The following is a 21,362-nucleotide window of genomic DNA, read 5'->3' on the forward strand; positions in this document are numbered from 1 at the left end:
GAAACAACTCGGACCAAACGGGTTGAAAAAGTTGTGTTTAGAACAAGTCGCAAAAGTAACTTAACTAAATATGCCCCTTAAGGCATAAATACAATTTAACAACTCGATCCACACGGATAACAAATGGATCGTACAAAATCTCAAGCCCACAATCTCATCTCTACAAGTTCTAAAAATAAACGACCTAGTCGTATAAAATGGAACACTTTAACAAAAACAAGTTGTTCCAAGAAAACTCGTTCTAGCATTCACAACAACATAAGGATAACTTGGATTAAACGAGTTATGCCAGTCAACCATATTTTCAACGAAATTGTGTTAAGCACAAGTCGTGTCTATCTAAAAGCAAAGCTTTAAAAGTGATTTGTATCAAAATGAATCACTTCAAACGACTCGTATAGAAACGAGTTAAAAAGGAAGGATTGTAAACGTTTTTGAACAAAATCGAAACGTAAAAACTATCCTCCAAAACAACTTGGATAAAACAAGTTGTATCATACACAAGGGCGACAACCTTGTAAAAACTAGAAAGGGGAGGGAATAAGCATATAATCCCTTCACCTAAGGCGCCAATTTATGCTCGACAAAGCGCAAAAATCACGAGCTGGCCTTTTCAATGGTTGCTCGGATAAAGCGACGAGGTATAAATTGGTGTCCAATGGTTATAATACGGCTTGATGATTTAAAACAACTTAAGCCCATGAGTTGAACAAAGTCGAGTAAAAAATAACCATATGATCTAAGTAATTTAAATTGCGCAAAACAACTTGATATATAACGAGTTGTGCTTAAAAAAAGTGACTTGTATAAAAAACAAGTCATCTAGAAAACTCAGAATGAATGAGTTCAACAAAAAAAGGCTTCATTCGAAAATCCTTTCTGCTTGATTACTCGAGTCCGACTTCATAAAGCTCGACCTCGAGCAGGGGCATAATGGATAAAGCAACGAAGTCCGATGGTTATAAAGATGATCTGATAGTTTAAAAGGACTCAAAATAAACAATTTGTACTTGAAACAAGTTGTGAAGTCCTAAAAAACAGCTCGAATTTAAATAAGTTGTATGAAATTAGATCAAGAAATAGCCACGTTTTAATTAAACGATTTGAAATAAAACAAATCGTAAGACCTTAAAACTACTCGCATCGAACGAGCTAGATGAGGTTATACTAAAAAATAATTACGAGTTTTGAAATAAACGATTTGTATCAAAACAAGTCGTAAGAAATCAGAATAAGTTTCAGAAAGGTGATTTGTATTAAAACAAGTCATGCATCCTCAAAACAGCTCGAAGTGAACGAGTTGTACAAAATTAGGATAAGAAATGTTCTTTGGTTAAGCACGATGTGCTAAAACCAGTCATACAAAGCCTACAAGCCTTAAATAACTCAGAAAGAACGAGTTGTACCAATCAGTCTTAGAAAAAAGACTTGGCCAAAAACAAGTCGTTTAAAGAGGGAAAAGTATTTATAGCACGCCAGGGGCATAAGGGTAAATTGATGCGATCATTAAAGAAACGCGCTGTCACCAATGTAACTGCTCCCACGTGTAAATGCGAAAACCCCAACAGACACGACGTTTGATTAGACTTGGCGGTTGAGAAATTTAAAATCACGTCAGTTTTAAAAGTCACGTCAGCTACAGACCAAGTTCAATACTCGAATCCAACTCATAAGCAAAAGAGATTGGACTCGAGTAGGGGCACTGTTCCTACCCTGATCCAACGGTATGGCTCAGGTCCAAATACACCAAAAGGCCCAATCCAAAGATTGGCCTTCGTTATTCACCGACCTCTTCAAAAGAGGTCGGACTCAACGCAGACTTCTTTCCAAAGAAGTCGGGCTCAAGAGATAGCTGGCAGATAATACTTATTCAAATAAGTAACTGCCCCTAAAATCTCTCTAACCACTTCTAGAAGCCATATCCCAACAATCCCTAGATAAAAGGGACGGTTATCCACCTAAAAAGGTGGCACTACTCCAACGGTGGTTATTGGATCACCACTATAAATACCCTGACACCCCTGGTATCTCTAAGTTCCAATACATTCTAAACCTGCTCAACCCCATGCTGACTTAGGCATCGGAGTGTCTTTGCAGGTACCACCCCCCATCTCTTGGAACACACAACTCGGAGGCGGCTCCCAAACATACACCAAGTCGGAGACCACACTCCTCCAGCGCTTGGGCCTCAAACAAGTCCAACCACCGTCCGGTTCTAGGTAAGCCCCGGAACATATATATACACCAAGTCGGAGACCACACTCCTCCAGCGCTTGGGCCTCAAACAAGTCCAACCACCGTCCGGTTCTAGGTAAGCCCCGGAACATATATATATATATATATATATATATATATATATATATATATATATGTCTTTCAATTAAAGGTACATAATTACACATAATTTAACAAACACTATAAAGAAGAAACAAATTTTGTTTACTTACAAAGATTGCTCAGGCTTCTAAATTGAAAAAGTTACTTTATAAAGATTGCTAGTTACATTAGATATCATTTTGATGATGCATGATTAATTTGCAACAAAAAAATTTATTAGCTCCAAACACATTTGGATATACAAAAATATATAAAACATATTTTAATTTTTAGGCAACACTTATCTAATTTTTGTTCAAACTCTCCCATAACTTAAAAGTAATAATAATAATAATAATAATAATAATAATAATAATATTATTATTATTATTATTATTATTGGTAAAATTATTATTATTATTATTATTATTATTATTATTATTACTACTACCATCATCTCATAGTCCAAATGCATTGTTGTTAATAGAGTGATTTTTGAAATCCAATCATTCTATTTTAATCCAAAAAAGCCCAAAACTTAAAAACAAATTAAATAATAAAATTATAATTAATTATTTCAGTTAAAAAGGGAGCAAATACTGACGCATTTATTATAGCAGGCAGTGAGAATCAGAAACCTGCTACATGTATTCACGGGTTTTAAAACACGCGTCAAACTCAGAATTTTGACACATAAGTTCCTCATCTATAGAAAAAATTTGAATTCCTCACCGTAGCATTACCCAATTTTCAATTGCGTTGGGTTTTCTTTTGCATAGAATCTTGAGTTATAAATGACTAAATGAATTCTTAATTGTAAAGCTAATATGATTTTGATTCGCGCAAAAATTGAGTATATCTAATATATGCAACATTGTACGCTATCTTCTAACCAAATAATTATATATATGTGTATCAGTAATTTATTAGCTAGTAACAGATTTTTAAATGAATCTCAAATCTATAATAGATTAATTTTCAACCTGTCAAGTTTGGTAATTTTGGTAATTTCGCAATAAACCAAAACACACACACACACATATATATATATATATATATATATATATATATATATATATATATATGACTTTTAAAATACCAGAGAATTAAGTCAATCATTTTATTTTACTTGAAGTGACAACACTACCCCAGGGCGTTTTCACAAAACCTACTTAAAATTATCTAATCGATACCATGTTGAATCATGCAATTGCTGAGAGATTGAGGCCAGGCACCCAATTCGTTGAAAGAATAAGCAATCGCTAATCCGTTTTCTGTAATGGGTACAGTTTACAAACACTGAGAAACTATTATAAACTCGTATATCCTTTTTATGAATCCACAGTTTCGTGGTTGACAGGAATAATTCTACTCTATCTTTTAACCCCCTACCCTCAATACAACCATAAAAATGAAATCAACTTGCAGCAATCCGATTTTAAATTAGCACGTACTTCAGTTCAATTTCAGAACCATTGAGCAGCTATCTTCTACGCTTCGATTCTTTTCGCATCTCAGCTACATACCTTTCAAAATTTGATTTCTCCCACAAGCGTCTTAGCACCAGATCTTCCTTTGTTGCTTCATCTATTAATAACAAGCACCAAATCAGCATAATTCAATATGTTAAAACTATCAACTAGGTTATGCTATGCGTGTAGAACGTCCAATAAGTAAACATAACATTTAGCAGCATAAGTTTATTTCTGGAGCACAAATAATGCCACTGGTCCCGTGAAGGCTAAAAGAAAGTTCATTAACGATAGATACTAGTTACCCATATTTCTCCATCTATCGTCCGGAATACAAAGGGCCCTTCGTGTCAGATATGAAGCATCTTCAGAAGAATATGAGCACTTTTTCACCTTATATCTCCAAATCCAACAACCAGTCCACAACAGCATCTGGATGCAGGACAGAATAAATTAGTTCTTGCACATAAACCAGTATCAGTTTTCAAAGTTCAGACCTTCAGAGTAAGTTTTGTTTCAAAATTCAGTTACAAGACTAAAGATTTGAAATCCAACCTTTCCTAATGTATAAGGTAAAAGCACAAATTGGACACCAAGCAGTTTCCAAAATGAGGGCTTTTCAGCTCCTGTTATCTGCAGCTCAAGTTCATTGCTGAGGTCTTCCACCATTTTTCTGCATACAAAGATTCCTCACTATGTCATTTTGTTCCAAATGTTCTCAATAAATCAAAATAAAGATGATGGAGGATAGTGTACTTGTCTGTATTCTTCTGACTCTTCTTCTTGTTTGTATTCCCCCCACTGCGCTCCAGTTCCAGTGCCTTCAATCTATTTTTATATGCCGGTGTCTTCTTTACCATGGCTACAGCCTAAAGGCAAGTAGGAAGATAAGTTAGCTAAACTAGCAAGTAGGAAGATAAGTTAGCTAAACTAAGCTCTATCGTTTAATCTTTATTTGACATCAACAACCAACACAAAATGGAAGTGCTGAACGTAACTCATAAAGACATATAGGAGAGCACAACCTTGACCTATTTCAAATCTTTATCATTAAGTAAAGAATAGGCAAAACTATAACATTTGGCATGATATGACAAGTAAATCACTGGAAATGTATGATAAAAATAAGTTTGGGCGAAAATTGAACTGCAGCAACCCCCCAAATTCAAGACCTAGCCTCTTGTTAGAGATGGTCACAAACAGATAATTCAGTTCTAACCACTAAACCTACTTAAGTCAAATGAAATCGAAAACAGTTAGAACATTGTTCACTGCATAACTAGGCTGAATATAAAGTATGTAACAGAAGTACAAAACCACTACTGTGCCCTTCAAACTTTAGCTAGCCTAGAAGTTTTGACCATAGAGTAGGATGAATGCATAATTCAGCAAAGTGCAAACTTTTGAGAAAAGGACAAATATGTCCCTATCCCTAACCATTACTAGCATGAACACATAAGTTCTTAACCATTCTGTAAGTATTTAATTTTGGTTAATGATTTATATGTTTTCAGAAGGGAAAAAAATCAGGACTTATTTGTATAAGTCCGTTTCTCTCTTTTTTTTTTCAGGGCATCATAATTGTATCCAGTTAGCATATTGACAATTTAGTTTCAAACTAGAAAATTCTTGCAATAAAAAAATATATATATATAATTCATACATGGCAGTACCTGATGATACCTTGTGGATTGATTTAGATACTGGAAAGCTGAAAGAATAAGAAGAAGGCCGACCAAGACAGCACGGGGATCCTGGCAATTTAACAGTATACAAATAGAATAAAATCAAATTCAAGTGTTTATCACTTTGCAAAGAAATGGGATCCACTCATGATGTCATGTTCATTGTTCACATCCTTATTGAGCATTGAAAAGCTAAAGAAATCTCACCGTCTTGTGACCATAGTATGCTTGATAATAACGAGCAGTATTATAGAACACCTAGAATCAAAACAAGATTCATATTCAGCACTCCTTCCATAGACATTAATAGGATAGGTACGAACAATTCAAGGTCAATGTTTCAACTTTCAAGTTCCAGTTACCTCCTCCGGATGCGCAATTGCATAATCGTATTGTTCTCGCGTGGCCTCATCCTTCAAAATCTGCATCAAAACACAGCATATTTCAATCCTCAGAAGCAATTTAGGAAGTTAAATGTTACGACAAAGGATGTTAAATCACCTCGTAAGCATTGGCAATTTTAACAAACAGCTTTCGGGACTCTGGATCAGGGTTCTTATCCGGGTGACTGAAAATCACAACAACAATTAAAATTAGAAAATGAAACTCTGAAAACAAAAAGTAACATAGAGAGAGAGAGAGAGAGAGAGAGAGAGAGAGAGAGAGAGAGAGAGAGAGAGAATTGAAGAAACATTAAGCACATACTATTTCAAAGAGAGCTTGTAGTAAGCTTTCTTGATTTCTGAAGCATTAGCATTCTGTGCTACCCTGCAAATAAATTCCAAAAGTAAAATTAGATTAAAAAAATTGTGTATATATTGGGGATGGAAAAGCAAATGGAATGGAATGTAAGCTGACCCAAGCAGATCGTAGCAATCATCTTCGTCGCAGTAGATTGCGATGGAAGGAGAGATAGTGGCGAGAACGAGAACCGCCACAAGGAATGGGATTGCGGCTGGGCGCCACCGGATCTGTGCCGGTGGCAGATTCATTTCGCCGTAAGCGGTGGTGGTTTTCTGCTTTCTCTCTGCTAAGTGCTGACCAAATTGGCTTCTTCGCTGTCACACGCCACACCAAATACTGAAGGCATGTTAACGCTTATGATGCATGAAACGACGTCGTTTCGATTTGCTATTGCACTCGGGATATTTTTTTTGGTCTTGTATTTATGGTTTTTCTTGTCCGCTATAAAAAACGGACACTTCCTTGAATTCTCCTTGTGTTTATGTGTCGAACATATTTTAAATATATTTAGATACACTTAGATATATTTAAATATTATTATATATCATTATGTTTAATTTTATTTTTAAATAAATTTAAATATAGTATATATTATTATTTATTAAAATAAAATATATTTTAAATACTTAATATTATTAAAATAATATATTAAAAATAATTAAAAATTAATTTATATTTTAATATCAATAAAATATCAAAATATCGATTTATCTAAAAAATACTTTATATTTTATATGTATATATGTTCCCGTATATGTATACATATTCCCGTGTCTTATAAGATTTTAAAATTTACGTATCGACGTATTCTGTGTTATATCCCATGTTAATGTTCATGTATCATAGTTTGTGCGCGGTATTCCCAAAATGCCAAAGACTATTTTGTGTAGTTTTTCTTTTTAATATTGTATTATTAGGGTTAAAATCTTTTATGATGAACCAAATTGTGTGTTAAATACTATTAAAGCCATATACAAAACATCGAGTGACGTTTTATGTTTCTTTAATTAAAATAATATTTTTTAACAAAACGTCAATAATATTTTGTGTTTTAATAATTAAAATAATATTTTTTATTACAAAACATAAGTGACATTTTGTTCTTTTATAATTAAAAAAATTATTACAAAATGTCATTGACATTTTGTACTACCACCACAATCTTATAAAATACTAAAATGATCAAATATTTTTGTATTTCACATTAAAATTTTTCATATATAAAAATTTTAGTCCTATTTTATTGCGATTTTTTTTTTTTTTTGGTCGATGGATTGGACAACCCCCAATCCTAGGTTACACACTCACACACATGAAATCCCCTTTTTTGTCAAGCTTGCCCTATATGAGGTTCGAACTGGAAACCTCTTGGTAAAGAAGGGGAATGTATGCCACTGAGCTAAGTTAATTTAAGTTAATTTTGTTTTTTTGTTGCGTTGTAATACTTCTGACCTTCGAATGTTTTGGTGGAAAACATGGATCTCTCTTATATTTTTGGCGAGGCGAGATTGCAAAACATAACATGGGCCGAAACCAGAAAAGGTTCTGGATTAAGCTATTTACTTCAATACCAAAATAAAAATGTCAGCTTACCATCTCTTATTCTGTGTGTAACAAAGTTTTTTTGCTTGATTCGAAATATAAATGCAACAATTGAAGTAATTGCGACTTTGATTTGAATCTTTTCTTAGTGTTAGGAGTTCAAAGATTCTAGAATTGTTCCTTTGGTAGAAGCTTTGCTGAGGCAGTTAGCTACTAGATCGAATTATCAGATTAAACTAGATCGAATTTAAAAATATATAAAAGAATATCTCATCCATGTACATTCCTAAAAATAAGCACATTAGAGATTCGGACCAAAGAATGTGACAAGTGAGTGTGTTACGTATACGATTTCGCAAAAATTCCATGTTATTAGCATTAATATGTCTATGTTTGTTGTGGCATGCATAATAAAAGAGGTTAAATGATCTTCGTAGTTTGTGCTACTCTCTTTTTTTTTCTATATATCAATTGATCATACTATTTGCATTGTCAAAGACTTTTCCTTTTCTTTGTTTTGGCCTGTTGTTGGTGTTGAGCATGCATGATTGATGATTGATTTTTCCAAGCTAAGAGGAAAAAGAATGAATGCAGCAGCATGGTTAAGGATGAGGGAGGCACGTGGTGCATCAGGTTTTTCACTATGTGGTTCGTATAGTTTGTTTGGAATGAACCTGGTTCACAAATAGGCGGTAGGTAAGATACTACCTTGCCTGAATTGTAGACATCATAGGCCCATTCACCATCGGGGGAGTGTTGTTCATCACGTGTTTTCCATCCTCATATCACGTGCGTCCTATCACTTGTGATTGGTCAGAAGTGGGGACAAATTCTCCATAATGCACGCATGTCTATATATACCCAAGAAACCCTTTTTGGTTTCCATTCAACCAATCAACGACTCTGGCACCAATTATATGTAACACGTATATAAATCAACGTCTGGATTTTATGTTTGTTGAACAAGTATTTTTATACTAAGTTCACAATTAAATTTTATTAGAGTAATTTAATTTTAATTACTAAAAAATGGGGCTATGGCTAATTGACTTAAATTATTAATTTATATGAAACAAAAATGTATATTTTATTGATCATAAAACTTTATTCATTAAATGTGTTGTTGAATTGAAATACAGGCAATTGACACGTTGTAATTTTGAAAACAAAAATATTGAAATTGTAAAAGGTTTTATGATACTCCTTATTTTCAATAAAATACTTTTAAGACCCATGTTACAAAGTCAAATTGGACAAAACAGAACAGTTGAACAAAAAATCTTGCTCATTTATGAACTTGTTAATAGATATTGTAATCAAAGTATATATGGAGCAAGTGAGGAACTGGAAGAATCTCATGTCGAATTTCATGTAACCATGGCACATGCATCACCTGCCTCAAAGTTCTCTCTCATATGACGTCCAAATTTTGACGTTGATGTAACCCTACATGGAGCCACTTAGTTACATTTGAATGCCGACATTGATTCAGCCAATAATGAGAAACACACTATCCGGTAGGGGTGGCAACGGAGTGGATAGGGGCGGGTTTTTGTCCTACCCAATCCCGTCCTGCCAAACAAAAACCCACATCCGCTCCGCTTCTATTCGCAGATAGTAAAATGTTAAACCCTAACTCGTCCTTATAGGTATCCACTCTGTCCTTACCCGTTCTTATAATTATTAAATTTAATAAATAAAATAAAATTTTAAAAATTACATAATAATTATTTATATACATAACATAAATTAAAATAAAAATTTAAATATGATATAATATTATTAATCATTTTACTAATTATTTTATATATATTACAAATATTATCTATTAAATATATATATATATATATATATATATATATATATATATATATATATATTATATATACTGGGGCGGGTAGGGGTGAGTTTAACCTAAATCCGACCCCGTCCCGCCCCGAACAGGTAAAGGCGGGGTGGGTACCCGCGGGTTCGGGTAGTGTTGCCACCCCTACTATCCGGTGTCTTTTTTTATCATTTTGAAAACTCAGGTGAAGTCGATTTCACGTGAAGTTGATAGTCGGGAACTATTAGATGAAAATTTAGTCAAATCAGTTAAATCATCTAATAGCTCTTAGTTATCAACTTCAAGACGATAGTTTCCACCCTAATTAAATTATAGAAGAATGCTAAATGTAGTCGTGTACACTAAAATCAGCTACTAAAATTAGCCACCAATATAAAATATATGTTATAATATAAATACAGATTAAAAATAAATTAAATCATACATATATTTATACACAAAGCTTATTTTAATAACTGATTTTGATGTACAAATAATATTTTTATAAATTATAATATATATATATATATATGCTTATATTTTATTTTATTTTTAACTATGAGAGTATCCACTTTCCAACATAATAACTGATTTTCCTTATTTCGATAAATAAATTAAGATTTAAAAACTATTTTATATTCAAAATAATGTTCAAACTCTAAATTTTAATTAAAGAAAAAAACTAATCTCTTCTACTCAATCGTTCCCAAATTAGTTGAATGAAAATATATTTTGAATCAACGATAATTTTTTTATTAAGTAATAGATAATAAAAAACTTTATCATTCTTTTTGTCATATATGAAATTTGTAAATTTAACTTTTAAACAAAATAAATAATTAAAATAATTTATCATATTTTAGTACCATAAAATAGACTTAAAACAATTAATTATAAAATATTGTGTTTGTTTAGATACCATTAAATTAATAAAAAATTATTTTTTTAGTGTATTTAATAAATTTTTAATAATAAAAATCAAAGTATTAAAAAATAAAAAATATCTTTTAAAAAGTTATAATTTATAATTTTTTAAGAGTTTTTAAAAAAAATATTTTTCACATAAAAAATAAATAAAAAATATTTTTGTATTATTATATTTAAATATAATTAATAAATAATTTTTTTTTTTTTTGCATGAAATCAAATATCAAAACATAAAATAACTTTGATTTTTTTATAAAATCTTGTAATTCTGTATATTTTCTGGTTCAAATATCATTAGCTCATCATTCACATAAATAATCAAATGGTATAGTTTTTCTATACTCACCTAAAAAGTCGTGGGTTCCAGCTTCTCTATCTTTGATAAAAAAAAATTAATAAATATATAATCACTTGTAGGGACAAATTGTTCTTAACTCCCGCTGGCTATGTCCCCCCATACGGGTCTTATAAAAAAGGCCCTTATTAGAACTAATTACATCACACTTATTAGCTTTCTCTCAAACATTTTCCTTTTTCTTAGCTTGAATTCCTTTAAGTTATTAGCAAATTAAATTAAGCATGGACTCAGCTTCCACCAACCCACCTTTCACAAGGCATTCAAAACCCTCATGGAAAAGACACAAAAAGAAAGGGAGGGTTTTGATGAGACTGAGTTGGTGGAAATTGAGGAATGCGAGCTTCCGGTGATTGATCTCAGCCCTTTATTTGAAGAGAGTGATGATGAGGTGGCGAGGGAAGAGTGCAAGAGTGAGATAACTAGGGCTTCAAAAGAGTGGGGGTTTTTCCATGTTGTGAAACATGGGATTTCCAGTGAGGTTTTGAATGGTTTGAGAATTGAACAAGAAAAGGTTTTTAAGCTACCCTTTGATGTGAAGAAGAACAACAACGACTTCAACTTCTTCGCCGGTAGCTACCGCTGGGGCAGCCCTACAGCAACCAACATTAAGCAGTTTTCTTGGTCAGAAGCATTTCATATACCTTTGGCTGATATAATGGGTTCCACAACTTCTACTACTACTGGACCCAACAACACTCTTACGTAATTCTCATTCTTCTCCTTTTCATTTTTTAATTGCTTCATAGTTCATATGCATATGCATGTCCCTACGTTCGTGTTTTTGTTTTTTGGCATAAAGAAAAGACAGAGAAGGAATGGATCGGAGGAAAAGTATTATTCTAAATTCCTAGCATGATTATTAATGTTCTTTATTAACTAAAAGTATTATATTCCTTTGAAAATACTAATTTTACACTAAATAATGAAAATAGTCACTATATATTTTGTGTAAAAATTTTAGTGTTGTTTCACTCATTTTTAATGTATATTTTATATTAATAATTAATTTTAGTATATACTTAATATGGTTATATTTTTTAATTAAATAATTTTAACTCTATTTAATTTATCATCGATATTAGATAGTGTAAACTAAAATTAGTTATCAATATAAAATATATATTAAAATATATAATAAATATTAAAAATAAATTAAATTACATATATATATATAAGGATTTATTTTAATGTAATAATATTTTAGTTCATTTATTATTTTATATCATATTTAAATTTAGAATTTGAAATTTAATATAATTTATTTTTATTTTTTTTAAAAAGTGTTATACTATTTAATTTTTTTTTTAAATCGTATTAGCATTTAGCAAGAATGTAATATTGGCTCAATTTTTTAGATATAGAAAAAATTTTAGTGTAACACTCAATTATTAGATTTTATAGTTATTTTTTAAAATTTTAAGAGCGAACAATATATCTCTGCATATTGACAATACGCCCTGTGTATATTTTACCATAAAATTTAATAATTGACTGTGTTACATCAAAATTTTACCGATATATAGAAAAACAAACATGTAGTATCTTGTTTTTGTTTTGTTTTTTGTTTTTAAATCAACCTCAACTTATTAGAGTTATGTTTGAATTAGTGATGGATAAGAAAAGTAAAATAGAGTAAAATTCTATTGAAATGGAACCTAAACTAAATGAGTAGAGTCAATTAAACAAAGGAAAAATTCTATCCCAAACTCTGCAAATTGTAAATAATCACCAGTTTCAACATTGAATGAGATTTGAGTTTTGACATTGTTGAGAACGCCAGACATAACTTTATGATGACACCTTTTGGTTCCACTTGCTTTCTTTCTCTCACATTTCTTCCTTTTTATTAGTCAATGCTGAGTCTTGTAGACTTACCAACAGTGCTGGTGAGCTAATTCATGGTTTAGTTTATTGCCTTGGTAAAGGACTTTAATTTGGCACTGATGTTCATTGGTCTTACCATGGTTAATTATACTAAGTGACAACTAATCCTTCATCCATTTCATTTGGACTAAAATCCCACCTTCCATGAATTATATATTATTACTTGTTTGCACGCATATAGAGATATAAATTATCACTTCATTAGGGTAAATAAACTTAAATGCATGTGAGAGTTAACACTAAAGTACGTTCATGTTAAAACATGCATGTGATCTATTTTAGTTAATGAAAATCCTAGTTCAGTTGTCTTTATGTGATGTTTATAATTAAAAATGATTAGATAATTTTATATATTTAACCAAATTTTCATCTAAAAGCTTTTAAATATAAATTTCGAATGAAACAAACAATGCATGCGAGTCTTTGCCATTTTAATTATGTTGATCATGAGTTGTGCTGGTTAGTTTTGTTATTATCATTATACTTATTAGGTTGACTGTTATTTCCGCTCAATTCCTATAATGAGATTAACTGGTTTCAATAGTGAATCATATCTATGAATTTGTGTTTTTTGATTATTCATCAATAATCCATTTCTTATCATAAGTCATACAAACAAAGAATTTTAATATTACTATTTCATTGTTGATCTATTATTCCATCATTGCTTTTTTTTTTTGGTAATGTAGACTTAGAAATAGATTTATAATCCCTATTTATTACTTAGCTTCACTTCTTTTTTACTGGATGAAAGACCTCTAAATTTTAAAGTTTTGTAAGTAGAATTTGCTGTGCTCCTCTGAATGTTTGGGGAAAAAAGGAAACGCAGGTAGAAAACGCAAAAGACATTGATATCTGAAAATTTATGTGTATATATCAAGTATAAATAAATTTTTAATGTCTGAGCCCGGGTTCGAACCGGGGACCTCTAGTGTGTGAGACTAGCGTGATAACCAACTACACCACCCAGACAAGTTGTTATAAGAATTTAAAAAATGTTTATATATTAGCAATCATGAAAGAAACTTTCCTAACAAAACCAACAAAAACTAATGTAGGTGTACAAATGAATGCTTGCAGATACAGAATCGAACAATTTGCTTGGGATGCTTATAATCTGGCACAAACTTTAGCTGATATCCTTGCTGAAAAAATTGGTGAACAGAAGTCAAAATTCTTTCGGGAGAATTGCTTGCCCACCACTTGTTATCTTCGGATGAATCGATATCCTCCATTTCCCATGGCTTCACCTTCTCAGGTTCATGGACTTATACCACATACTGATAGCTGTTTCCTTACCATCTTATTGCTTCAAGATCAAGTCAGAGGCTTACAATTGGTCAAAGATGGTAAATGGATTGCAGTCAAACCAAACCCTCATGCTCTCACAATCAACATTGGTGACTTATTTCAGGTTATTAATTACTTAAAATTTTATTTGCTTAGTTCATCCACTGCTATGTTACTTTATTAGCATTAATGAATGTGTTGTTACTAGGCTTGGAGCAACGGTGTATACAAGAGTGTTGAGCATCGAGTTGTGACGAACCCAGAATTTGAAAGGTTCTCAACTGCATATTTCTTTTGCCCCTTTAATGAGACTGTTATAGAGAATTGCAGCAAGCAGCCTTCAGTTTACAGGAGATTTAGTTACCAAGAATATAGACAGCAAGTTCGTGATGATGTTCAGAAGTTTGGCACCAAAATAGGGTTACCCAATTTTCTCCTTCATAATACTTGGTGTAGAACTAGTGGGTGGAAAGAAAATATATAATTTTAATTTCCACTACAATTATTATCCGAACTATATCTGTTATATATAACAAAATAAATGAATAAAAGCCAAGTTCAATATTTTCACTACATTACTTTAATCCTCTAAGTAGCAATGTCAGTTTGGCAATTATGTACAAACATCCACGGCGTTGCTCCAATAAGAGCATGCAATCAAACCGAACCCAAAGCGCCTGCTCGTACCAGACCCAGGGTTAGCCCTCAGCTAAACCGCTGGTCCAGGGCCCGCTCCATACGTTCTGGTCGAAAGTTGGACCGCCCGGTTCCCCGAACCCAGACTCTGGAATCCACTCCTGCTACACCGCCACCACCTCCGTCGCATCCGTTTTCTCCCCCTCTCGACTCAGACTACGCCGATACTCTTGATGGCGGCGCAGAAAGCACGGCCTCTAAGACCATCTACATCGTATCCGACGGAACCGGCTGGACCGCCGAGCACTGCGTTAACGCCGCTTTGGGGCAGTTCGATTACTGCTTGGTCGACCATGGCTGCCCCGTCAACACCCACTTGTTTTCTGGGGTAATAATTAGGTTTTATAATAATCAATTTATAAAATTCAAGTTTTGGTTTTAGTTGATTGATATATTAATTTGGATACACAATGAATTAAGAGTTTGTGATTTGGAAACGTGTGATTAAGAAGTTACAGTTGATTATTATTTTGTTATGATTCGTTGGCGATTCATAATTTCAGATTGATGATGCTGAGAAGTTGTTAGAGATAGTAAAGCAAGCAGCAAAGGAGGGTGCTTTGCTTGTGTACACTTTGGCTGACCCATCCATGGCTTCATCTGCTAATCAAGCTTGCAACTTGTGGGGTGTGCCTTCCACTGATGTCTTGGGTCCCATCACTGACGCCATTTCTTCTCATTTGGGTGTCTCTCCTTCCGGCCTCCCTCGCGGCGCCTCCGGTAGGAGCTTCCCACTCTCCGACGACTACTTTCGCAGGATTGAAGCTGTCGAATTCACCATTAAGCAGGATGATGGGGCTTCCCCGGGGAATTTGGACAAGGCTGACATTGTCCTCACCGGAGTTTCGCGAACCGGGAAGACGCCCTTGTCCATTTATCTGGCTCAGAAGGGGTACAAGGTGGCTAATGTGCCAATCGTGATGGGTGTTCAAATTCCAAGGACTCTATTTCAGGTGGATCAGAAGAAGGTTTTTGGCTTGACTATAAATCCAGTTGTCTTGCAGAGTATTAGAAAAGCAAGGGCTAAAACTATGGGGCTCACTCCAGAATCAAGGACTAATTACTTTGATATGGATTATGTTAGAGGGGAGCTTGAATTTGCAGGAAAGCTCTTTGCTCAGAATCCTTCTTGGCCAGTTATTGGTAACAAAGTTCAACTCTGTTTCAAAATACACACTGTGGTTCCAATTACTTAACAGCATGCTAATCCAGAATATCAATTACAGATGTGACTGAAAAAGCAATCGAAGAAACTGCGGCTGTTGTATTGAGGCTTTTCCATGACAGGAAGCATAAGTGTACAATGCCTAGGATCTCAAAACGCTATTAGAGATCACAATTTTCTAAAGCACCAGAATTGTATCCTGCTATCTCAGTTTCATAATATCAGTGACTGAAATTTTGGTACATTCATAATATCCAGATACAGTTGAGTTATGAATATACTAAATTTTCAAAGTAATTGAGAAACTGTTACGTGTTACAATCCAGAGTCAGGTGATTAGGTACAATCATTTAGAACTACTTGTGAGTGTAGATGTTAGCTAAGAGGTATGTTTCTTTACATGTCATATCAATCTACGTTATGTGGTGGCATGTAACTATCAATTTTCAAAGCTTATATGTTATTTAAGAAAGAATGCTTCTTAATCTACCACGATGAAAGTTGAACAGTCTTAGTAGGCCCTGCTAAAGAGAAAAAGGTGTTTTGATACGGTGAACCTAACTGTCAATTGCAAAGCTGCAATCATCAATATATTTGGTGAATTACTCTTTCGTGAAAAATCTCATTGAGTGCAGTTCGGTAAGTAGAAATTGTTTTCCTTTCCTTCAAGGGAAAGGATGTTATGTTTCCTCCAAATTGTTGAATTACTCTATCATTGTTTGGTATCCAAACTAATGAAACATCAGCATGCTTTCAGTTGAACAATTTGTCCAATTGAAACCTTCATATATGTTCTGCTAGTTAGCTCTAATGATCTTTTCACTGAGTTATACTCAATGCTTAAATTATTGTATGTAACTGACTTATTTTCTTGTTATATATCTGGAATTTCATATGAATGTTAGTGTGATTGCAAAAACATGTTGAAAATATAAGCATATTTTATGTAAAGGTGTTGCTATACCTAACATACCTATAGCCTCACATCACAGTTTTGCTGTAACTTTCTAAGTCTTTGCTTTGGTTACACTTTGGGGTTGGTATGACTCACATGGCTGTTTAACTTCTGAGAGCCGCAAACATCAATTGTTATGATGAAGTTGTTTGTTAAGGAAAAAGGATATCTAACAATAACATTCACATGCTTATTGTTTTTCCTGACCAAAATAGCCATATTAACCTAAATCATTTAAGTTTATTTTATTCCAGAAGACCAAAGTGCTTCCAAATACAACACTCTTTTATCCCTGGAATTGGAAAACCCGGGCTGTAAAGGTTCCCTTTTCTTTCTGAAAAGAAAAGTTCACATGAAAATGGGATGAACTTATAAAGTTTATTCTTCCTATTAGGATTTCATTCATCTGCATGTAAGAGCAAAAACTTAACAGAAAATGTACAAAAGGACTCAAGGAATAGAAAGAGCAAAAAGAAACACTTTCTGATCCTTCTTCAACTACACACTGAAAACATTATAGAGCAATCTCTTCCATGTGATCTTTATCTGTTGTCTTCCATTCGTATAAAAGAAATGAATATTCATTCCTTCCCCCTTTGAATTAATGCACTATGTCATTGCAATTGCTTCTTGTAATTCCCGGAGAGGTAAGGTAACTGACTCTGATGTCAAATTGTTGGAAATATAGAGTAATCTTTACAACTTGAGAAACTTTGGTTTTTACTGTCTTTGTTGATTTTCCTGTTTCCTAGTATTTGCTGCATTTCTGGGACTCTAACTTGTATTTACGCCAGAGTCGACTGCCCCATTGTCTGAGTTCACTTCTAAGTCTCAACTGCAAAAAGATTGAGTTACTGCTGCAAATCAGCCACATATTCATCTGGGTTTTGCTTGCTGATAGCAAGAGTGAAGAATATCAGCAACAATGTTCCCATGCTTGATCTGTTACAGTACACAAACATAAGCACATAACATTGGTGAAGTTGTATGATAATTGAGCTATATAGTTTCTTACAAGGTGGCAAAGATGAGAAGAACCCTTTTAGGGTCAAGGAGCCATGAAGAATGTCTTCTGAAACTGTTTCTCCGAGTTGCCAACTTGCTTTCACTGGGGGGTGTGCTGCACATATTACTGGCAGTGATTGTAATCTGATGATGGCTCTGAGGAGGGTTCGGGTTTGTGGATTGATGTGTGGACCCCACTGCCGTTGACTTTTCAAGTGTGTTACACCCTGCCATAGCAGCTGCATATCCAAATATGAATACTATGAATGAACCAAGTTCATGATAAAGACATTATTGACATGTATCTCTGGCTTCTAGCCCCAAGTATGGGGTGCCAGCTACTTAATAATATATCAATTGCAACCTCTTTTTTCCTATGCACTTGTGATCAAACAGTTAATTCAATTTTCCATAATGTAAATGGGTTGACTTGGCTAAATTTGACATGTTCATGTAGTAGGTTTCCTTGTTTCCACCCTAACTAATCCTCAACAACCAAAAGCCTAAGCCAAACTAACATTAAATTTCTACAGCTCCTGTATAGTTTTCAAGTTGCATGATCTCAGTTGTTGGGTATGAATTATGATAATGAGAATTATAATAATAATGATAATAATATATAATATATATATAAGAGAGATCACTGTCCAGCAATGTGAGGTGTAACAACAAATCAGAGGATACCCAACTTGGCCTGACTTTAGTACAGGTTGGTGATCAAATATTTTATTATAACCCCATTTGCAATCTGTTCCCATTGTCCACATAATACAATTATACATATCAAAGCAACAAATTTCATAAGGGTCAAAACAATAGGAACAATAGGCCTGCTGATAATAATAATAATAATAATAATAATAATAATTATATTATACTTTCTCCTAAACTTCAAAGACCCGGAAAAGGAAAGAAAAATTAGTCCTAACTTTCATGTGGCGATTCATTTGGTGATTTGGTCTAAGGTTCAACAGAAGAAACAAAAACAAATTTGGATGTATACATAATCATGCTGTACTCAAATTATTGAATAGGTTAAGTTTATCTTTTAAACATATAAAGTACTCCAAGAAAATCAAACTCCTCAAGAAACAAAAAAGACTCTATAATTATAATAATAATAATAATTATTATTATTTATTTAATTTTTAATTGAATTGAAGTTTGAAAGGGCAATGGTACCTTTTGGTGAGGATGTAGTTGGAACAGTGTCTCTTTCATGAAGTGAGACATTTCCATTCACCTTCCTGTCTCCACCACGCTGAGAACCTTTCCTGGAAAGGCTCCTCTGCAACTATGTTGTTTAAGAAAAAAAAAAAATCAAATCAATTTTAAAAAAGGTAAATGGATTATACCATGTTTATTTACTAAGAAAAATAGAAAGAAGAAATCCCAAGTATATAATCAAACAAGGCAACTATATTGGTTACGTAAGAGATACACAAAGTTAAAATGGTTAAACTTAATTTAATTGATTGCTCTCTTATTTCAACGCTTTCATTAATTTAAAAATTGTAGCCAAAGGAGGAAGAAGTGGGAAGTAGTAATAATAATGGTTTGAAAATGACATTCGATTCCAATGGCCGCAAAGGTTCAATGGAAGTTCATGATAAAATTTAAAAAAAATAAAAAATAAAAAAGTCTTTGTTTTACCCTCTCATTTTCAATTAACAATAATTCCACCGTTCATGAAATGTTTGACATTCGTATTTATTTAATGTCTCATCATATTTTTTCATAAATAAAATTACAATTTATTTTAATATTACTAACTTAAAAAAAACCCATAACAGAGCAGGGACACAAAAATATATGTGAAATTAGATTAAAAAGAAAAAAAAACTTACTGTGATTCTGGGATTAATATTGGAGGAATCTTTGTTGATGGGGGAAGAGAAGGAATCCATATCAATGACAAAGCTATCAACTTTCTCAGCTGTGTATTGATATGCGTTTATGTGATCAGAAACAGAGATTCTCTGTGCTCCACTCTCCATCTTCTTCTCTTCTGATTCCAAAACTGATGAAAAAGAAGAAGAACTCGAATCCTGCAAGAAAAGAACCAAACCCCATCAACCATCAAGAAATTAAACAAGACCAACAAGAATTCAATGAAACAGTTATACAAAGAGACAGGAATAATAATTCTCACCAACTTTGGAATATCTTCCATTTCTAATTTCACTTTCTTGTTGTAGTAGTTGTGAATATTTCAGCTATGCGTATTGAATGGGATTATTATAACTATGAACATACAGCACCTGCTTAATGAACATGAACCTCAACACAAGTCACAATATGTATAAACTAATAGACCCATGAACCAATACCCAGAATTTTCTTTGATTGGATAAAAATAAATAAATAAATGAATAAAAAAAAACTTACATATATAGGGGATGCTGAAATTCTCTTGAAAAAGGGTCTGATCTTAGCAACTAGTTACGGTAGTTGATGATATATGGCAGAGAAGAAGTGACTTATAACTACTAAGTTATTTGTCTGAATATAGAAAAGGCTAAGTGGCTGGTTTTGATTGGAAGAAAAAAATAATGGGGCGGAGAAAGAGTGCAAGAGGAAGAAACAGAGACAAATAGTTTTCAGCTTAAGATTTAGAAGGAGAGCGAGAAACGCATCATCATCGTTATCATTATCGTTAACATTATCGTCATCACCATCATCAAGTGGGGCTTTGCTCTCTCTTTAAACAAACATAAATACAACATCACACTATTTAAATTTAATAATAAGAAGGGTGTTCTAATAATATTTTGCACTATTAATAAAAATAATAGTTATTTTTTATGATGTAATATTACGTAATTAAATATATGCGTAAAATTATTTTATTCTGATAGTATATAAAAATTAAATTTTAGTAATAATAAAAAATAGTATAAAACGTGTTATACATTTATATAATTATATCTGTTTTTTTATAATTATTTATACAATTAATATAAAAATAATTAATTTTACTGACATAATCTTATATAATTAAATATACATAAAAAATTATTTTATACTAACAAAACATATCAAAATTAAAATTAAATTCTAATAATAATACCATAATTTAATTTCGGAATTCTATTCTTTTTCTGCCTTTATACCATTTTTGCCTCTCTTTTTGTTTTTTTATAATATATTTTTTTGCAAGACCATATCAAATGCACTTTACTTATGTGTAGCAGATAAGTACAAATTTGCAATCATGGATGGCCAATCGACAAATTGATATACTTAAGTGTACATAACTGTTAATTAACATGTATATTCCATTATTCTCCCGTGGTAAACCTTTTTATCTATAAACAATGCATTTGAATCTTCTTTTGGTACATAATAGAAATAGAAAAGAATATCTCTTGATGGGCGTACAGTTCAATTTATACTTTATAATTATAAATGACTATTGATTTTTTTTAATATAAAATCTTATATGCTAATAAATAATTACATTTTATCTTCTATCTTGATTTTTTCTTTTTACCAAAG

General features: G+C 32.5%; 4 protein-coding genes and 1 non-coding gene across 5 annotated transcripts; 2 read left to right on the forward strand and 3 right to left on the reverse strand.

Annotated features, from left to right (window-relative positions):
* Nucleotides 1–3,422: 3,422 nt before the first annotated feature.
* Nucleotides 3,423–6,611, reverse strand: LOC130947714 (chaperone protein dnaJ 50). Its single transcript, XM_057876418.1, has 10 exons — nucleotides 6,332–6,611; nucleotides 6,179–6,241; nucleotides 5,975–6,041; nucleotides 5,836–5,895; nucleotides 5,681–5,731; nucleotides 5,462–5,542; nucleotides 4,545–4,657; nucleotides 4,344–4,461; nucleotides 4,094–4,220; nucleotides 3,423–3,903 (listed from the first exon to the last, which is right to left on the reverse strand). Exons 1-10 carry the CDS (start codon nucleotides 6,463–6,465, stop codon nucleotides 3,800–3,802), a joined length of 918 nt encoding a protein of 305 aa, XP_057732401.1. The 5' UTR covers nucleotides 6,466–6,611; the 3' UTR covers nucleotides 3,423–3,799.
* A 4,529-nt stretch (nucleotides 6,612–11,140) lies between these two features.
* On the forward strand, nucleotides 11,141–14,527 carry LOC130948283 (gibberellin 2-beta-dioxygenase 8-like). Its single transcript, XM_057876999.1, has 3 exons — nucleotides 11,141–11,571; nucleotides 13,834–14,167; nucleotides 14,252–14,527. The coding sequence occupies exons 1-3, from the start codon at nucleotides 11,141–11,143 to the stop codon at nucleotides 14,525–14,527; spliced, it is 1,041 nt and encodes a 346-aa protein (XP_057732982.1).
* Nucleotides 13,652–13,725, reverse strand: TRNAV-CAC (transfer RNA valine (anticodon CAC)). The gene has a single exon. It is a non-coding gene; the product is annotated as a tRNA-Val (tRNA).
* A 107-nt stretch (nucleotides 14,528–14,634) lies between the features above and the next one.
* On the forward strand, nucleotides 14,635–16,201 carry LOC130948282 (probable pyruvate, phosphate dikinase regulatory protein, chloroplastic). Its single transcript, XM_057876998.1, has 3 exons — nucleotides 14,635–15,067; nucleotides 15,243–15,882; nucleotides 15,966–16,201. Exons 1-3 carry the CDS (start codon nucleotides 14,642–14,644, stop codon nucleotides 16,067–16,069), a joined length of 1,170 nt encoding a protein of 389 aa, XP_057732981.1. The 5' UTR covers nucleotides 14,635–14,641; the 3' UTR covers nucleotides 16,070–16,201.
* Nucleotides 16,202–17,538: 1,337 nt separating this feature from the next.
* Nucleotides 17,539–20,533, reverse strand: LOC130948285 (uncharacterized). The gene is made up of 6 exons (XM_057877000.1): nucleotides 20,253–20,533; nucleotides 20,017–20,125; nucleotides 19,712–19,912; nucleotides 19,047–19,158; nucleotides 17,875–18,103; nucleotides 17,539–17,801 (listed from the first exon to the last, which is right to left on the reverse strand). Exons 2-6 carry the CDS (start codon nucleotides 20,035–20,037, stop codon nucleotides 17,711–17,713), a joined length of 654 nt encoding a protein of 217 aa, XP_057732983.1. The 5' UTR covers nucleotides 20,038–20,125; nucleotides 20,253–20,533; the 3' UTR covers nucleotides 17,539–17,710.
* Between the last annotated feature and the right edge of the window lie 829 nt (nucleotides 20,534–21,362).

This window comes from Arachis stenosperma, chromosome 9 (assembly GCF_014773155.1).
Source record: "Arachis stenosperma cultivar V10309 chromosome 9, arast.V10309.gnm1.PFL2, whole genome shotgun sequence".
Classification (NCBI taxonomy): Eukaryota; Viridiplantae; Streptophyta; class Magnoliopsida; order Fabales; family Fabaceae; genus Arachis; species Arachis stenosperma.

Excerpts from the sequence above, each read along its gene's own strand:
- LOC130947714 (XM_057876418.1), bottom strand. The coding sequence starts at position 6,465 with ATGAATCTGCCACCGGCACAGATCCGGTGGCGCCCAGCCGCAATCCCA. Across the intron at positions 5,896-5,974 it reads AAATTGCCAATGCTTACGAG|ATTTTGAAGGATGAGGCCAC; the intron begins GTGATTTAACAT and ends GTTTTGATGCAG. Across the intron at positions 4,658-5,461 it reads AATCCACAAGGTATCATCAG|GCTGTAGCCATGGTAAAGAA; the intron begins GTACTGCCATGT and ends ACTTGCCTTTAG.
- LOC130948283 (XM_057876999.1), top strand. The coding sequence starts at position 11,141 with ATGGAAAAGACACAAAAAGAAAGGGAGGGTTTTGATGAGACTGAGTTG. Across the intron at positions 11,572-13,833 it reads GGACCCAACAACACTCTTAC|ATACAGAATCGAACAATTTG; the intron begins GTAATTCTCATT and ends GAATGCTTGCAG. Across the intron at positions 14,168-14,251 it reads ACATTGGTGACTTATTTCAG|GCTTGGAGCAACGGTGTATA; the intron begins GTTATTAATTAC and ends TGTTGTTACTAG.
- LOC130948282 (XM_057876998.1), top strand. The coding sequence starts at position 14,642 with ATGTCAGTTTGGCAATTATGTACAAACATCCACGGCGTTGCTCCAATA. Across the intron at positions 15,068-15,242 it reads ACACCCACTTGTTTTCTGGG|ATTGATGATGCTGAGAAGTT; the intron begins GTAATAATTAGG and ends TCATAATTTCAG. Across the intron at positions 15,883-15,965 it reads TCCTTCTTGGCCAGTTATTG|ATGTGACTGAAAAAGCAATC; the intron begins GTAACAAAGTTC and ends TATCAATTACAG.
- LOC130948285 (XM_057877000.1), bottom strand. The coding sequence starts at position 20,037 with ATGGAAGATATTCCAAAGTTG. Across the intron at positions 19,159-19,711 it reads ATATTAATCCCAGAATCACA|TTGCAGAGGAGCCTTTCCAG; the intron begins GTAAGTTTTTTT and ends TAAACAACATAG. Across the intron at positions 18,104-19,046 it reads AACTACATCCTCACCAAAAG|CTGCTATGGCAGGGTGTAAC; the intron begins GTACCATTGCCC and ends TTGGATATGCAG.